Here is an 18,827-nt window from a genome sequence, read left to right as displayed (position 1 = left end):
TCCTATGACACAATCAAGATTTCTAGTTTCAAAGTTAATTTTTTTCTAAAAAGAAAAAAAAAAAAAATAGAAAAAAAAGAAAATTTCATTGCAAAGAAAGAGAGTAATGAATGATGAATTATTTGGGACAAGGTGTTGTTGCATGAAATTGCCTTTTACACTGTAATCGAGTTACAACGATGTAAATTTAATTTAAAATTTCAGCATTTTAACTAAGTAAACGAACTTTTTACGGAAGCAAGTTTTTTAAATGCTAAAATGTTTAACGGCTGAGCCAAGTTTAGATTTCTGAGAAAGCTACCTGCCGGGGCCCAACCACTTTGAGTGATGAAAAGCTTTTTTTCAAGCCTTTTTTTTTTAACTTTTATTAATTACTTAAGATAAACTTTTATCCGTCGATAGGATGAATAATGGCCTGGGCCTCACTCATCCCATCGACGGGTCTGTTGACGTGGTTAATAAATCACGTTGTTACAGTAAGAACTTTGCAATTTAAAACGTTTTTGTTTTTTCTTTGAACTCATCTCAAAAAATAGACAGTGAAAAATTCAAAACTAGAAATAGCATTTAGCAATATATATTTGCACTTATAAATAAGCAAAAAAAAAAGAAGTTGTAGATGTAGATTTGTAAAACTTTCTAGCTTTTTTAAAAATATTATTATGCAATAACATGTTTTTCCTGGGTTCTGCATATTACATGGAACACTTGGATTTCTGCATAATTCGTAGAATAGCAAATACTATTTTTAAAAAGTAACCTGTATTTACTTAGGCCAATAACCCATAAAAAGGTTTTAAGCACATACTGCTGCTCAACAAAATCTACCCTAGCTTTTAAAGCGTTTTGTTATGAATGTACAGGCATTTGGGATATTTGAGAGTTATTGAGAAGTTTTGAAAAAATATATTTGTCGACCGAAGTATGTTGTAATTATGAAGTTTATGTAAATTATTCATTTTGGAATTTAAAGTATAGTGCAAACATACTTTATCTTATACTATTATTTAACAGCTATTCTGGAATTTTAAATTCATAAATAAATACAATGAAATTTCTTTTTTTTTTTATTAAATTTTCATTTTTTAAGTAATCATTAAATATTCATTTTTTTAAGTAATCATTAAATATTCGTCCTACAAGTTATCATTGAACAGCTTTTAGTCTTAAAAAACAAAAGATGACAATAGTTAAAGGCATCTTCCATAACTTTTTCAACTCGTTTTTTAGCTCAATGCTAAAAATAATCGAAGGAATGTACTTTTCGCAACTACAGAAAACCGAACCTTTCTCTTTTCTTTTTCCCTTAATACTTTTCTTATTCCGACTTTTATTCTGATTTTTATTCCAATTTTACTTGAAGTATAATTAACAATGCAAACAAATGTTTAGTGAAACTTCTATCGAAACTATCGTACAAACATTACATTCATAATTTTATTTACATGCAATGTCTAGAAATTATGTCATATCCATGGTTTCAAGGTACGATTCTAATGATTCTTTTATTCGGAAAAATTTGCAGAAAATGCTGATTGCAATTGGTTGCACAAACTGTCTGTTGAATCACGAGCGTATTAAAGAAATCCTTTAAAAGAAATAAAAAAAAGTGTTTTTAGAAATACTTTTTTGAAAAAAAATATGATTAATTGATATTCAGTAAATTTATAAAAAATTAATTTTCTCTTTATCCAAAAATTTCCTTTTTTTTGTAATTAATGAATGAGAAACCTTACCAAACGAATGGGGCTGCCATTTAGTGAAAACCTTTAATTAAAAAGGAATTTATTATTTTTGCATTTATCATTTATCCACCCTTCTTTACCTTAATTTTATAGTTCATAAATTAGTTGTTTTTTTTTTCTTAAAAAAAAACTAATTTATGAACTTTTTTTTTTCTTAAAAAAAAATCCTTTACTTGAAACAATTTATTTTAAGAAGTGACTCCCCAAAGTTCTAAAATGCCATGGACTATTCCAGAACAGTACTACCGCCGATCGGTACTCTTCTGGATTACTTTCCTTTGTTTCAAACGTCCTGTTTTTTAAAGAACTTTTTTTTAAAGTTTCTTAAAAAAAAAGGTCCTCCACTGCACCCACTACTAAAATTACTCTGTTCAGGCACTTTTGTCTCCCTCGCCCCCCCTCCCCCACCCCCCTTTTCCACCTCCAACCAGGCAATAAAACTAAATCTTGTTAACACTCTTAATGTAAGCATTTAGTGATAAGAAACTTTTTTCGAATTTTTCAATTAGTATTTTATCATCAACATTTAATCTGCTCCTCCAGGCAGTGGCGTATCTAGGGTATGGCAGGCAGGGCACGTGCCATGGGCGCCAACCTGAAAGGGGCGCAAAAGAGGCTTGGTTGCAATACAATAAGCGAGAATTATATAAAATAACTTAAGAAATAATATATTATATAAAATAAATATATTATATAAAATAAAGTTTGTGTCATCATTTATTAAAAAAATTGTAATTAAGTACTTTATGTGGGGGAGGAGGGGCGCGTGATCGGTGTTTGCCCCAGGCGCTATTTACCCTAGGTACGCCACTGCCTCCAGGATTGCCTCGGTTCACACAAACTTATTGGATGGTTTTGTCACAAGTGTATATTGCGCGGGAATATACATCAGGAATTACCTGCCACAATTGACATGACACTAATTTTTAAAAGTTATAAATTTCATGCACCACCCTTCAATCTAAAATTTTAACATAGTTTGAGTTTAAGTATTTATTCAATATCTTATGCATAGCTGGCTACATTTTTATTAGGACTTTTGGTCACCTATAATGGACATACAACCTACGTAGGAATCATAGTATTGCCATTTAAGACTTTATATAGTATACAAAAGATTCCTATTTGAAAATTCAACAAATAAAATGTGTATCACATACTACTTTTGTTAGCTAAAATAGTGCATTTTACATAAAATTTAAACTTGAATAAATCTAATTATTACTAAAGAATAACTAATTTAATGAGGTACTATTGACTAAAATAACTAGGAAAACAAAACAAAAAAAATTTAAAAGCCAAGATATGATAAAAATCAACTTTGACTGGAAAATTTGTTGCCTAGTATGAAATTTTTTTCTTTTAATACATTTTTCTGAGTGACTTTAAAGTTTTTCAATATGAATTAATAGGTTTACAAAAATCCCCTGTTTAGTGCTATGAACTCAGAGCTTGTCTGTGTTGTTGCAAACTTAGGATATTTTGATGGAGATGATTATTTTAAAGGAGCTGACTGCTTAGAAAGTCTTAAAGATCTTGTTAGGTTCCTTCGAAAGGAAGATGATAGTTGTGATATTAGAAGACAGCTTGGACATTCACAAGTTTTGCAAAAAGTACGCACATAGCTTTAACCTCTTGATACATACTTAATCAACCTCCTGTTTGTCTATTTTTGATTTTCTTCTCTGTGTGTGTACATGCATTACATACACAATTAATCTAAAAAAATAATAAGTCATTTTTGTACTCAATTTGGTAGGACATTCTTTCAAACTGCATATAAATTTATTTATATGCAGATTGAGAGAATATCCTGCCAAATTCTTAGCCATACTGTGATAAGTTTGCATAAATGTCTATGAAAACTGTAATTTTAGGACCTTCTTCCTTTACTGGTTAGTGAAACTGAAGATAAAGAACTAATTGATATTGTTATAAGGTATTGTAGATATTTATTAAACATGCCTAATTCTTGTTAAAGCCCATGCATAACACGTATTCTAATAAATTATTAAAATGCTAAAGTAGTTTGTGATATTTAGACAATTTGACCAAATTAAAGTGATTTTCATAGTATTTATTATTTAAACTTTAAATGTTTGCTTGAAGATTTTGGGTTTCAAATATGTAACAACATGATGTTTGTATAAGCAAAAATGTAGAGTTGTTCCATTTTTCTGGAAAAAACAATTTTTTATTGTTCCATATTGTCTTAATATAAAAGAGATATTACGTTGAAAAAGGTTTGTTACTGTAATAGGTTACTAGTCAATTTGACATCACCTGCTGATATCTGTTTCAATAAGAAACCAGAGGAGGCTGAAGAAGTATTAGGGAAGCAAAAGTTCACCAGTTCATATCAAACTAAGTTTCTAGAAGTTGTGAGTTACCTTCAATCATATAAAGAAGTGAGTTTTACAATTATTAAAATAAAGGTTTCATATTTTTTTACTACTGATCAAATTTTTCTCTTAAGCTGTTTAACAATTGTTACCGAAAAAAGATTCCACTTTTAAAACTGAAAACAGCTTTTTTAAATTATTAAAAAAATTTTAAAAAAATTGATTTAAAATTATAAACATGATCTCAATGACAATCCTTGTTTTAGGCATTTACAGAAGAGAAAGTTCTTGCTGCAATAGCCAGCCATCTCGGAACTATTTTGCAGTTGGTATATTGAATTTTCTTTTAATGTAATAAAAGATATTGATAAATATTACACTGTTCTACAGGTTTTAAATTCTTTTAAGTTTCAGAAATGAAATGTGCCATTTTATAAAGAACTTCACATGCTGAATTCAAATTTAAAAAAATAAAATTTGTTATTTTTCATACAAGCAGAAAGCTTATGACAGCTAAAAAGAAAGTAATAGACCAAAACTCAAAATGTATATGTAAACCTGTATATATATATTTTTTTTTATTCAGAAATTATATTAGCAACAGTGAGTCCATCAAATATTCTATTACATATACTTAAAAAGAAAAATAAGTTAGTTTTTTTTGAATATTTGAAGCATTAACATGCTTCAGATATTCTTAAAAAAATTCTTGTTAATTTTGCCTTTAATTTATGTTCCTTCTGTTTCTCTTAACATCACTTTTGTATTCAAGGAAGAACTTTCTTTTACATGTCTAGAAATTGTCTGCAAGTATTGATAGGCTCTGTTTACCACAATATCTTTTCTCTATAGTAATGCTCCTAATTCAATTCTACTCAACATGATAGAAAGAAGTTCTGGTGTCTAGTAAATTAAACTTTTAGAAATATGTTACAACCATAAATTTTCAACTACTTCTTTAAGTTTGTGGCTTTATTGTTTTTAAGAAAATTTGATTTATTGCCATGAGTAAACTCTTTTTATTTTGTTCTTTAAGATTTTTATATCAGCAATTTTTCCTTAAAAAATCACTCTGTTTGCAGTGCTGAACAACTTGGAAAGATTCATGGGACCTTTTTCCAGTAAACCAAAGTCTAGTGAAAAAAATCCACTTACTTAATATTCTGAATCTGTACTTTTATTTGTCAGACAAGTTTGTAGTATTACTTAGTGGAGGATAACAAGATCCTCTCAAGTATTGATAACTTCAATAATGTAGTTGATCTTCCACCTAAATTGAGAAGTAAATTCCTTAGAGGCAACTTGTTTTTGTGAAAATGAGCTAATTAACATTTTATTTATAACTTTTCTCACAATAAATTGCAGTTTCACCTTTCCATTGAGTGTTACACTGTCTTCCCCCAGTACCACCAATTTCACTGTCTCCTCCAGTACCACTAACATCTTGTCTTCTTATCTTCTGCATGCTCTTTCATCCAGTTGTTTAGTTTTAAAATCAATTCAATATGCTGTAATTTCTTTGATTTTTGGTTTTAGGGTAGAATGAAAAAGATATTTTCCATTTCCTGAATTTCCTGAGAAAAGTGTTCTTCAAAAATTATTTTAATTTTGGCTAAACATGAACTTTTTTCGTTAGTAGTCTGGTACAAAAAGTGTCAATTCAATCCTTCTACTTGTAGTTTCACATGTCTTTTTATGCTTTCTGAGTGCTGCTTGTGTTCAACAGTTATTCTTCCTAAATAAATTAGTCCAAACTCATCTTCAAAATCAATTTTCACTGATAGAAAGCTATCACTTGAGAGGTCAGTACTATTTGCCTCTGAACATTTTAAAAGAAAGATTTACAGATGAGGAAAAGACTTTTAGTGTAACATGACCACAACCTTAAAATACAAATAAAATATTACTAAATTTTTTATAGGAACCATTTTATGGCATTACTTTTTTATAACTCAACTATAAATAATACACTAATTTCAGTTAAATCCATTTTTAAAAACGACGAAATACCTTTTACTCACTTTTTATGTTTTATTATTTGCTTGAATATTTTGTTATCTGCTTTTAGATATTTTAGATTCTAGATTTTTTGAAACTAGTTTTTCATTCTTTCAGCAAGTTTAGTTTTTTTAGTGCAAGAAAATGTGTAAAATATCTTTACCAAATTATTTTTCCTTTATCTTAATATTTACTGAAGTTGAAAGTGTTGGAAATATTGTTTCACCAAATCTGGAAAAGAGGCATTTACCAATCAAAATAAAATTTAGAATAGAATTTAATCCTGGATAACACCTTCATAAATAAAATTTTATGTGTATATTTTTTTTCCTAAGCACCTGTATACAAAATGTTTATTAAAAGTGAATTAATATGTAATACATTCTATGAAAACGTAAAGTATAAAATTATTTTAAAGTTTTATTTATCGCTGCTTTACTGTAAACACAGATTTTAAATGAACAATTAATCTTTTTATAAATCTCCCCTAATCTTTGAGATTTTTGTTGCAGGAGTTTGAAGACCGTGGTGAAGATGAAATACTAATGTTTGAAAGGTTGTTGCTCCTTCTTCGTAATATTTTGCATGTTCCTTCTAACCCCAATGAAGAAAAGGTTACACAAATTATTTTATTTATGCTAATTTTTTAATAATACTGTAGTGAAAGTTAGATTGTTTCTGAGCTCAAATATTAAAAATGTTTCTATCAATATATCTGTTTATAGCAAAATTAGCTGTTAAAATGATCTAAATCTGTAATTTAGAGAACAGAGGATGATGTTTCAGTACATGATCAAGTATTATGGTAATGTTTTATTTGGAAATCTTATCCATTTATTTGTTTGCGATTTTAACTTTTTTTTTTTACTTTTTTTCTGTTCTAAAAGGAATATCCATATGAATGGGATTGATGATCTCTTAATTTACATAACAAGTTCACCAGATGAGGTATGCGTCTTTTTAAGTATTTACAAAATTTTAAACAAATTTTGTTGCATAAAAGGCTCTCTGGTGTATTTAGATTCGATGGTCAATGCATGCACTTGAAATTGTCAGCCTCATGCTAAAAGAGCAAGTAAGTTTTTTTTTTCATTCATTTGTTTATCAAAAAAAAAAATCTAATCTTAACATATATTCTGTTTTAGCTGGTTATTTTGCTCTTCCTCATGTCCCTCCCCCAATTCAACCTTCTCCCTCTTTTCAGGCCTTCATGAGGTGCACACATGTTTAGAATCATACACATGGACCTTTTCAATTACAAGCATGCAATTGATAAGGATTTTTAAAAAAAATTATTTTATGAACTTGCAGCTTCCAAAAATCAAAAGTTTATGCGCTACACAGATATATATCAATATTTTTTACTAAAAATTAATTTTGAAAACAAAACAATCCAATTTAATGGAAAAAGTTTTACTTTTGATCTATCTATTGAAAATATCATTACAAAAATGTTGGGTTTTTGAGGCTAAGATAGATACAGTATTGTGGTATTTATGCTTTGATAATAGCCCTGCTATAAACTCTGACAAGTTAAAGGATGCAATAATTTTGATTGCAAGTTTAGTAAACCGTTTATAGATTTTATTGTGCTAATATAAAAGGTTCAAGCGTTAAGGTTCAAAGGTTAATATAAGATAATTTCAATGAAAAGAAGACCAACTGACAGTGAAGAATAGCTTATTCATAAAAAAATACCAAATTACAGAAATAAATACGCCAATTACATATTAAAAGAGAAAAGTTCTTTAAGTTCTGATTTATTAATTAAAAATTAGTTCTGATGTATTTTTTTTAGAAATAAATTCCAATTCTTAAATATGTTTTTTATTTAAATTTGCAAGTCTAATATAAAGAAGAACCATATTTCTTTGATAAGTAAAGCAGTTTGTTAAAATGATTAGCAGTGATTTAACAAGTGGTAATTAATATGTTGCATCAACTAAAAGAATAATATAAAAAGAATATTAAACAAAATAATTCATTGGGTTCGCCTCCAAACAAATTTCATTAGAAAATATGAAATAAAAAGTTGACATATTTTTCTTGAACTAAGGAATTTTAATTCATGAAGGCCTGTTCTCCACAGAATACAACTTTAGTAACTGTAGGTTTTTGTATATTATGTTATTTTAAATAGATGTTGGCTCCATAAATTAATCTATTGAAAAGAGTAAAATAATTATTGCAGTGTTGTTTTTTTTTAACGTTTATTCATTAGTGATTTTTATTTAAATATTGTATTTAAATATAATATTTATTTAAATATTTTATTTAAATGTTATATTTTTTCTGATTTTGAAATTTTTATAAACTTTTTACTATTCTTTAAAGAATCCTGAAAAATTAGCATTGGCATCAAATACAAATGATAAAACTGAAAACGTTAGGTATAGTTCTCAATTTTATGGATTTTCTTTGATGAATACATGATAAATATATTTAACTTTTAAACATTTAAAGTGCATTTTGTCTTAAATAAAACAAAGCATGTCACAAATAATTTAAAGATTATTTATTTTTAACAGTTTTGCTGATTGCTGCAAGTAAAATGTAGATACCATCATGTTCTTACTAAAAATAAGAATTTCTAAGTTAAAAAAAGCTGGCAAATAAAATGTTGAGTTTTAGATATATCTTTCATTATAGATATAATTTCTTTTATATTTAAAATAATTTGGAATATACATCTAGCCACTTTAATTTGCTGTTAACTTTAAAAAAAATAAAACAAAACAAAAGGTTTTGGTACAGCCATAGTATCTTATAGTATTCTGCAGCTTTAAAACTTAAAGCTACAGAAAACCATAAGATACTATGGCTATACTCTGTTAAGTTGCATAGATTTAGACCTACTTTTTGAAAAATATAGCACTGTTTACTAACCTTGCCTTAAAAGAACTAATTTTAGATTTTGTGCATTTTGCTATGATGTCAATTTATTGAAGTTTAAAGCTTAATTTTATGATTACATCTTTTTTAATACAAGCTACAAGGCACTACGTAAGTTTCCTGATAAAATTCTGTAAATCATTAATAAAATTCAAGTGTTCTTAAAAAACTGTGCTGGAAAAAAAAAAATAATCTCAGCATTATTTCCACATATATTTTTGTTGAAATATTCTTTGTGTTTACTTTTGAATGGTTACCTTTTTTGAATTGAAATGGAAGGTTTTTACTAAAGTAAGTTTTAGACTTGTCTGTTCACAATCAGATATACTGAACATCAACTATTGCTTTTTAAAATTCTGTAGCCATTTAAAACATCAATTATACCTTTATAAAATTCTGCAGCATTATAAAAAAAAAAAAAAAAAAAAAAAAAAGGAAAATGCTTTGCTATGAGATGTCTTAAAAATTTTTTATTTTCAAACTGTTTTTGTTGAAATATTATATTTAGAGCTCTTTTGGTGGCAAAAGAAAAAGAAGAAGCTTTAAGAAAACAATCTTCAAAAAAACTTTCAAATACCAGGTAGTCATTTATTTTCACTAAAAACATTTCAAATATGGTTTATTACATTTAAACATAATTTCTTCTTTAATGGAGAAATGCTCCATTGAGTGGAAATAACTGAAATGACAAAAACAATAGATTTACTAAATTGATTTTATAAAATCACTAGGAGATTGCAGAGAGTCATCTTGGTATTTAAGATTTATTTTGTATTTAGACACTCTAGATTTGGTGGAAGTTTTTGGGTTATGAATTTGAAAGGGATTGGCAAAAAAACGACACTTGTTCACCATAAGCACGTCACAAGTAAGAAAACAATTGATAGTAATGAAGTAAGAAAATATTGAGAATGATAATAGAAAGAATGGTGAGATGTTAAGGTGTTAAGATCGGACATCAAAGAAAAAGATTTAGATATAGAAACAACAGATAGATTTACATATAAAAATAACCGATAAATTTAGATATACAATTAACAGATAGATTTGGAGAAGTAAAAAAAAACTTTTTTTAAATAGATGAATTAAGTTAAATAAATTTTTTATATATTCCTATAATTATACTTATACTTATTTTTAAAAATATATTCTATATATATATTATAGTTTTTAAAAGTATTTTTTTTTTTTTTTTTAACCTCCATATATCATTTGTGGATCATTGTATATCTGACTTTATTTTACATTTATCTTTATTGCTAATACTAATGCAAAATCAATTATTTATAAAAAAAATTTTATCACAGCATAATCTTTGATGCTCAATTGAGTTATAAAGAGTTAAAAGCATTTAATACTTATTTATGTATAAACTCTCGTATGGCAAAGTGATATTTGTGATAATAATATTGTTATAACAAATAAATAAAAGAAAAGTTTCAATTTTTACTTTACCAATCTGCAAACTGTTTAATTGTTAGTAATGTCACCATTTTAAATCATAAAAAACTAGTTCTTTTAAAAAAACTTTTTAATGGTTTAAAAAAAAACTCTCTTCTCTTTAGCTGTAGATGACATTAGTTTTGACCATAACAAATATCCTGCTAAAGTTAGCAAACGAAAGCAAGCAGCAAAAGAAACTGGGGTTGAGAGAAGTTCTACACTGAGCATTAGGTTAGCTAAGTTGAAAAATAATGATTTTTTTTTTTTAATTTAAACTTTCTTCTGTTTAACCTAATATTTTTAAATTTTAGATTGTTTTTGAAAGAATTCTGTGTAAAGTTTCTTGAGTACTGCTATAATCCTTTGATGAGAGTGGTCAAGGTTTGTTTCTTAAAATAATGTTGCTCATAGATGCAAATTTATAGGCTTAAAAGTTAAAGTCTTTAAAAGATAAGTGCATTTAAAAATTTGGTATTGGTTTTTTTAAAAAAAGGTCTTTTCACATAATTTATACAAAGTTATTCTGATTATATGTATAACTGCATATATTGTGAGTCCTAATAAAATGACAGATATCTTAACATCACTTATACCAACATAATAACATGGCAGATAACTGAAGATGACTGAGACTTCATTAATATCTTCATATATATATTAATATCTTTATTATCTTTAACATTGTTGTTAATATATTTGTATATATCATTTGACAGCAAAAGTGACCTCATTCTAGAGTTAATGATATTTTTTAAAATGCTTTTTTCTTAAGAATAATATTGTAGCAAAACGTATGCAAGAGAATGATGAAACTTACTATCTATGGGCTGTCAGGTGTGCTTTTTAAGGTTTCTTTCAGAAATGTTGCCAGGATAAATTATACAAAAAAAGATTAAAGACTAACGTTTTATTTTATTTATAATGTGATGTCATTTACTATTTATAAATGTTTTTAAAAAATTATTTAGATTTTTTATGGCTTTTAATCGTGCTCATTTGTTCAAAGTTGAGTATGTGAGGTAAAATTCTGGTAGTGAATATTGATTTATTTTTTAATTTTGAAAAATTACTTCGTAGAGTTTTATATTTGATGAAACACACCTATAACTTATGTTTTTAGTGAAACACTTAACATGAATATGTTTCATTATGTTCTAAAAGAAATCAACAATTATTTTGATCAGTTTTTCTTACATAAGAGAGGAGGTTGGGAGCCTTGGCAAAAGAGGTAATAATGCTAAGTTTTATAAAAAAATGTTTGTTTTTTTTTTTTTTTTTTTTTTTTTTTTGATGAAATCAGATATTTCTGTGTTTTATGTACATAATTTAAATACTAAATAAATTAAATATTTTTCAGGTTGCATTCAGCAATTCAGACATACAAAGAGCTTTTAACTTATATTTTAAACATGGATAGATCACAGGATAGTCTTCTCAAAGATGCTTCTTCTATCATTAAAAGTAATTTTGTTAAGATTTCTTTTTTCCATTTCATTTTGATTTTTATTATTGAGAGAAGAGGGGAGGCAGAGAGGGTTAATATTAGTTTTACAGGGTAATGATGAATTTGGAGGAAATTAATCATTTTTGTGAGGATTTACTTTCCTTATGAAAAGTACAAATGCATTTGCTAAAAAACCTTTCACAAAAACAAACTGTCCGGTAATTGTTCTTTATTCAAGATTGAATTAAGTATTTTTGTTTGTTTTTTTACTTTAGGACAGTAAAATGAGTAACAGAATAAAAAGTTGTTTTGCTTGAAGATAATTTCTTGAAAGTTGGAGTCTAATATATATGTATTTATTAGGGTATTGTCAAAAATAAAGTTTTAAAATTGCTTTTGGAATTCACTTTTAGTAATTAGCAAATCATTATGATTAAAGGGTTTTAGGTATCATAAAAAGGCAACAATATTAGACGCTTTAGAGCTGTGCGTTTTATAATAACATGCAAAAAAAGTTAATGTGACTGATACAGCACTCAGTTTTTAACAATATAATGGCTAATTATTATTCAATGTCCTCTCTTCAGAAATTCATCTCTGAAAAGCAGCAATTTTCTGACTTTTGGGTAATTGGCTCTGGGGCTTGAGATAATTAGCATTGGATACTGTTTAACTTTCACTTGTTGTGATGAAGTTGTTGTAATACTGGATCAGCTTCACATCTTGCTCAGCTTGGTTGACCACTACCAGACTGTTGACTTATTTGCAAGTAGAAAATCTTCCAGTCTATACCACTCATCTAGCTCTCTTTCTTTTAAGAAAGGCAGTATTTAACCCAAGTGTATCAAAGAAGAACACACTTAAATTAAACACAAACTCCTCAGGTTTTTTTGTCTGAAATGGAACTAGGTTTAATCTTGCTTTATTTCTAATTCAGTTCTTCAGCAAAGCTTTGTTTGCTGCTCATCTTTCTTTTGGTGTCACTGTTTTCACCATCATCATAAAATCCCATGGCAATCAGCTCCTTACTAAAGTTCACAAATATCTAAAGAATACCTTAACTGCAATATTGGAGATATTCTTGTTAATATTTTCATATTTTTTTGCTTACTAAAGATCAATGGCTGAAGCAGCAGTCATTGGACTTAATGTCTAACCTTTTGTGTACAACAGTCGTCTAAAAAGAATTGTATACCTTAATGCAGGTTTTCTTTAAGCTTTTAAGTGCTGTTTAAACATACAGATTTTCACAGAGTACAGCAACTTGGTCATCCACCTAGCTCTGTGCATTACTTCAGGGTCCATAAGAATACTGTTGACTCTAACAAATCTCAATAATTAACATTAACTTGCTGACTGGATTGTAGATCTTCCTTTGTGAAAGCAAGTGCATTGCTCTTCATCTCAACAAGTTGTGTAAAGGTTTTTAAATGCATACTGGGTTGTCATGTTCTGACCTGAACTTGTTTATATGAATTTGTGACTAGTAATCATGGAGGTACTTAAACAAAGCAATCTTTTTAAGAGCAATCTCAAAGTGCAATTTGTTATGATGTCTGCATGCCAATCAACTAAATTTCTGTATCCATATGGTGTGCTACTTTAATAGGGTTTGGACCATGTGCTTCTGCCATACTCTATGTTTGTTAAACATTGATCTGAAATGTAAATGCTACAGCAATAGTTAAACTTCTAAGTTAATGACTTAGAAATAGTGCTTAAGTAATCTTACTACAATCTTAGAATCAAAACTAAAACATCTTAGAATATAGATTTTATATCTTAGAATATAGATTTTAGAAGTAATACTATTAGTATTGTTACTTTACAATTTAAGTATTTTCTGATGTAGTTAGTATGTACTTAGTATGTAACACATAGATAATAAATTGTACATTTCTAACAAAAACTTAGAATTAAAAATGACCAGAATAAGACCTATATTATCCCACACTACCCATATAATTTAATGTGTCTTAGTTTTCTTAATTAGAACTTAATTCCTATTTCCCAAATTTGTTTTGAAACAGTTTAAAATAGAAAACTTGATGAAGAATTTTTTTTTTTCTAGACAATGTGTTTTACCATGAAGAATACAGAAATATCTTCCTTGTGTTACTTCGAAATTTCGTTGCAAATAAGCAGACAAAGTAGGGAAGAAATAATTTTGTGTAAATAGTTATTTTTATTTAACAAATTTTTTAAATCAGCATTTTATAGTTTTTAATCTCATAATTTTGTTTTTTATTTCAATTATTTGTTGATTAAAATATATTGTAAGTTTATGATTTTTTTTTTTAAATAAACCTTTTTTAATTTAAATAACATTGGTAGTGGCTCGTAAGATTATAGCATTAAAGTTGCTCAAACATTATTCTTAAGAGGTGTTGTTGAAAATGAAGCAAATTAATTTTGTAGTTTTATATTTTTTGCATGAAAGACTTAAACATTAGAATTTCAAATTTTTCACAACTACATATGTAAATCACAACTACATATACTACATATGGCCTTTGGAGCCATATGTAGTATATGTAGTTGTTTCAGCCATGGATATTGAAAAATTCAGCATTTTTATTTATGTTCTCAATGTCTTCTTTTTTTAATGTTTGATGAGTTTTATCTTAGACTTGTATCTTTTTTTACACTTACTTTCTTAGAAAGTACTTGGCTGATTTAGCAGAAACATTTCATGTATTTCTGAAACTGTTGGAAAAGTTTTGCGGAGAAAAGGGAACTGTTTTAACTCAAGTCAGTAATTGCTGTTTTTGTACCAAATGTTTGCATCTAATATTTTAACTTTAAAGCAAATATAAATTGCTATTTTAAAAATATTTTTAGACAAAGAAAAAAGTCAAACGCCATAAAAAGTCACTGGCTACACAAAAGCAAAACTCATTGACCAATGACCAACTTCAAGAATTGTGGGAAAATGAATTAGCACCCAGGCTTTCTGCAATACTGCAAGGAAATGAAGAGTTAGCTGAAAACTCTGAAAGTGTCTTTAACCCTGCTTCTGAAACACCTATTGAAGAACAAAGGTTTTCTACTAATTTTTTTTAAATAAAAGCTAAGCTGCATGTTGTACAAATTTAAATATAATTTGATCAAAATATTTAATATGATATGTTCAATCTCAATTAGAATAGACAGGGAGGTCGTATTTAATATTTAAAAAAATATTTAAAAAATTCTCTTTTAATTAAAGCTATTATTTCTACTCCTAAATATTGATAATTTAAAGAAAATAAATTTGTTGACTGATAGTTTTAAATGAAAATAATTTAATGAAATACTATGCTCTTTTAAATTTACATTTTTTAGTTATGCTGCTATGATACGCATTCAAGATCATCTAAGAGCAGGAAAGATGGAGGGAGTTGCCCTTCTGCGGGCATCAAGGTTTATTTTAATTTTCTAATATATATATATATATATATACAAGCACACATATATATGTATGTATGTAAAAGGAATGATTAATTTGATATATTCACTAGGTAATTATAGTTATAACTAGATACAAAATTATAATTAGTTATGATTAATTCCTAACTTGGAGGTGTCTATGTTCATTATCTCCTAATCCCAGTCCAAATATTAGCTGACAATGAGGGTTGGAAGCCACTGAAAATTATAGACATTTTTGAAGGATTATTTCAGATTCATTCTTTCTTGCTTTCCTCTTCATTGAGAAAGTCCTATTTGGTTGTGAATACATGCTCTAAAATAATCTGAAATAAATCTAAAATAAATTAAAATTCAAATTAACTTGCTGGTAAATTTACTAGTTTTAAATAGTTAGATACTTTTGTTAGTTGTGATTAGTTAATGTTATAACAATTATTTAGCTAAAATGTATAGTTGGTTATGATTAGTTAGCAAGTCAACTAATTAAAAACAACACTGCAAGATTGATGAAACCATGTAGGGTTGCTTTTTCTCATATATACCCAAGAAGAACTTTTAATTTTTCCTCCTAACATATTTTATAATATTATGTTATAAGTATATGTAATTTATGAGAAAAAAACTGTTGTTAATTTATTTAGAATGACTATTTAGGGAAGTTTGGCCAGATGAAGAAGCATTTGGTCCTCAAACTATGAATCCAGAAGATGAATTTATGGTTGTTCGAAATTTATTATTTAAAGATTTGGATAGTATGTCTAGTTTATGTACTTTTGATTTGTTTATCTTGATTTTTCTTAACATTTTGTTGATGCAGTAATAAATATTATAGGAGCAGATAAACCTGTAATTTTATTTGAATTAACATCAGTATAATAATATAGGTGATAATATTATGTAATAAAATTTTCATCTTTTTTTTTTTTATTAGGAGGTCCAGCTGCAGAAAATGAGCAGAGTGAAGATGAATTGAGTGAGTATTAAATTAGCTCAATTTTCTTCAAATGTTAATTGTTTGACAAACATTCTATTATCCTACTCATTAATAATCAGTACTGAGATATGTTATATCACCCTGGCCTCACCCATTATGAACTAGAAACTTTAACAGTTTTTATCTTTTATTTTATCATTTTATTATTTATAATATAATTTCTGTTTATTTATAAAAGATGACGAAGAGGAAGAAGAAGAGTTTTTAAATGAACGAGCTGTCGAGCGCGAGTTTTATTTAAATTCTTTTTTAACTTCGTAAGTTGTTCTTTTTTTTTTTTTTCTTATTCACTCTCCTTGAATATAAAATTTCAGTTTATGTCTCATTGTGTTTACATGCCAGAAACTATATATTTAGTAAGTACACACCCTTTACACTCTTTAGTATTATGTCTCCTAAGTAGCCTTAATATTTTTTTCATTAATTGGATATTTTATGTAAATAATTTCAACTTTATGTCTTTGATTTTTTTTTTACCCTCAGACTGGCAACTCATCAAGTTATTCGACCTTACTGCTTTTTACTTAAAAATTTTCACTCAAATTCACAATCAACAAATCATGCGGTCATTAAAATGATGCACAGGATAGCAGTGGATCTGAAGCTACGAGAATTGTTTTTTCAACTCTCTACATTTATTACCTTTAAAAAAATATTAGAAGAACCTTCCGCTCAGTATAAGGTTTTTGTTTCAGTATATGTTTATGTTTTATTTGTCTAAATTGGGAAATTAACTTAAGGTTATAAATAACACTTGCATTAATGTTTCTATAAGTTTGCTAAATCTTTATTCTTTAGGAATTAGCTGATTTTGCAAAGTATATTATAAACAAGTTCATTGAAACTGCCCAAAGCAACCCGAACATTTTTTTAGAAGTTCTTTTTTGGAAAGGCTCTGGTGATTGTTATCAAATAAGTGAGAGGGAGGAGGAAGAGAATCGGTAGTTTTTTCATTTGTTTGTTTTACTCCTTTATGCATCTTCTGGTTTTATAGATTCAAAAAAATAATGTGTTGGGTTGCTACACCCAACAAAGTGGAGATCATAAAATACTCTTGATAGCTATTAAAGATTCAAATAGAAAAAGTTATTTTACTTAATTTATGTTTTTTTTTTTCTGTTATTTCTTGTAGAAATGGAGCTAAAACATGAAAAATGTTATTTCTTGTAGAAATGGAGCTAAAATACGTGAAAAATGGACATTCGAAGAGGAGGAGGAACTAAAAGAAATTTACTATCAGTTTAAAGAGAGCAATGGTTAGTTACTTTCTTTGATTAAGCGTCTATAAAAAATTACTTATATGATGACAAAATGTTTGTAAATATATTTAAATATTATATTTAAATATATTTCTTTTTTAGATGTTGTTGAGGAGGTTTTAAAGAATGATAAATTTAAAGGTCGTACAAGAAGACAAGTGTGTAAATTTTTTTTATTGTTATTTTAAAAATTTTTTTTAGAAATTTTATTTCTTTTTAATTATTTTTATAGTTAAGTTGTTGATTTAAAATCTAGATAGTCAATAAAATGGTAAGACTTCATCTTGTTGAGAGTGCTAAAGAATTGCCAAAGTAAGATAATCATACAGAATTTTTTATTGTAATTTTGTAATAAAGTAATATTTCTTAGAGCACATATTAGTGATAAATAACTGCAGAGGATCATCTCTGAAGCATGAGCATTGTGTTATATAAAAGTTAGGAACCAAATTCTCTTGGTCATATTTGAATCTTGCACTTTCAAGTTCATTTTAGTTGTCTCTAGGCTGGAATTCTCCTAACTGATACCAAAAAAAGTTTATGAGGCTTTGCTTTTGCAGTAAAATATGACAATAACAGAATGATTGCTAGTGCTGCTTTCAAAATTATGTTTGTCTAAATGATTCCAGTCCTATCCAGATCTATCAAACTGTTTTAATGCTTGTAATATGTGGCAGTTTATTCTTTAGTTCTACTGGTGTAATATATACACCAGTAGAACTAAAGAATAATCGATTAACATGAAAAGTGTATAATAGATACAATACAAGTTAAAGCTACCAGGTAACGTTAAAAGATATTCTCAAAATTTTTCTACTTCATACTTGAATCCAATGCAAAACTTTGGGGAAAGTTGGGTGTGGGGTAAGACAAATAAAAACATTATTTGAATTTTTCCCATTAATTTAATTGACATCCAATAATCTTTGAAGATTCTAGTAATCTCAGCCTTCTTATCTCTTTCTATATTAGTTACATCTAACTATATTATTTACAATATTTATATCTAATCTACTTGTATCACTTTTTATTAGTGCTTCTATTCATTGATCATTTACATTTTTGATTATTGTTTAACAAATTAAAGCAATAATTTAAAAAAATCAAAATAGTTTAAAATGAATTCCAAATAAATTACTATCAACTGCAAGTTATTGCATCTATAAATGTTCTACCTATTAATGTATTATAAATGTTTAAAGTCTTTACATCTATAAATGGTAGCCACTAGCAACCAAAAATTTCATTTACAAATTGCATCACAAAAATGACATTCTCATGAGTGATAATGAGTGAAGT

General features: G+C 27.1%; 1 protein-coding gene across 2 annotated transcripts in view; it reads left to right on the top strand.

The window, feature by feature from the left end:
* Window positions 1-2,969: 2,969 nt before the first annotated feature.
* Window positions 2,970-18,827, top strand: part of LOC145190050 (protein timeless homolog) — a 31,912-nt gene continuing 16,054 nt past the window's right edge. The window contains exons 1-30 of one of the 2 annotated variants that reach the window (XM_090091765.1): window positions 2,970-3,089; window positions 3,181-3,358; window positions 3,623-3,684; window positions 4,006-4,153; window positions 4,354-4,416; window positions 6,598-6,699; window positions 6,850-6,890; window positions 6,973-7,033; window positions 7,107-7,160; window positions 8,420-8,475; window positions 9,486-9,557; window positions 9,757-9,845; window positions 10,543-10,651; window positions 10,732-10,801; window positions 11,193-11,254; window positions 11,389-11,439; window positions 11,541-11,648; window positions 11,778-11,881; window positions 13,936-14,014; window positions 14,525-14,615; window positions 14,706-14,905; window positions 15,189-15,266; window positions 15,930-16,027; window positions 16,207-16,248; window positions 16,448-16,526; window positions 16,753-16,951; window positions 17,068-17,210; window positions 17,440-17,525; window positions 17,631-17,686; window positions 17,785-17,840. In XM_090091765.1, coding sequence (XP_089947891.1) covers window positions 3,185-3,358; window positions 3,623-3,684; window positions 4,006-4,153; window positions 4,354-4,416; window positions 6,598-6,699; window positions 6,850-6,890; window positions 6,973-7,033; window positions 7,107-7,160; window positions 8,420-8,475; window positions 9,486-9,557; window positions 9,757-9,845; window positions 10,543-10,651; window positions 10,732-10,801; window positions 11,193-11,254; window positions 11,389-11,439; window positions 11,541-11,648; window positions 11,778-11,881; window positions 13,936-14,014; window positions 14,525-14,615; window positions 14,706-14,905; window positions 15,189-15,266; window positions 15,930-16,027; window positions 16,207-16,248; window positions 16,448-16,526; window positions 16,753-16,951; window positions 17,068-17,210; window positions 17,440-17,525; window positions 17,631-17,686; window positions 17,785-17,840 — 2,633 coding nt within the window. In that variant the 5' untranslated portion in view covers window positions 2,970-3,089; window positions 3,181-3,184. Of the gene's footprint in view, window positions 3,090-3,155; window positions 3,359-3,622; window positions 3,685-4,005; window positions 4,154-4,353; window positions 4,417-6,597; window positions 6,700-6,849; window positions 6,891-6,972; window positions 7,034-7,106; window positions 7,161-8,419; window positions 8,476-9,485; window positions 9,558-9,756; window positions 9,846-10,542; window positions 10,652-10,731; window positions 10,802-11,192; window positions 11,255-11,388; window positions 11,440-11,540; window positions 11,649-11,777; window positions 11,882-13,935; window positions 14,036-14,524; window positions 14,616-14,705; window positions 14,906-15,188; window positions 15,267-15,929; window positions 16,028-16,206; window positions 16,249-16,447; window positions 16,527-16,752; window positions 16,952-17,067; window positions 17,211-17,439; window positions 17,526-17,630; window positions 17,687-17,784; window positions 17,841-18,827 lie in introns of those variants that run through there. The other variant, XM_090091766.1, reaches the window with a different exon arrangement.

Source organism: Hydra viridissima, unplaced genomic scaffold (assembly GCF_058129835.1).
Source record: "Hydra viridissima isolate aposymbiotic clone 2 unplaced genomic scaffold, HvirCarnegie_v1 scaffold_6, whole genome shotgun sequence".
NCBI classification, from domain to species: domain Eukaryota; kingdom Metazoa; phylum Cnidaria; class Hydrozoa; order Anthoathecata; family Hydridae; genus Hydra; species Hydra viridissima.
The sequence above is the reverse complement of the archived record's forward strand: the minus strand, read 5'-3'. Positions and strand labels throughout refer to the sequence as shown.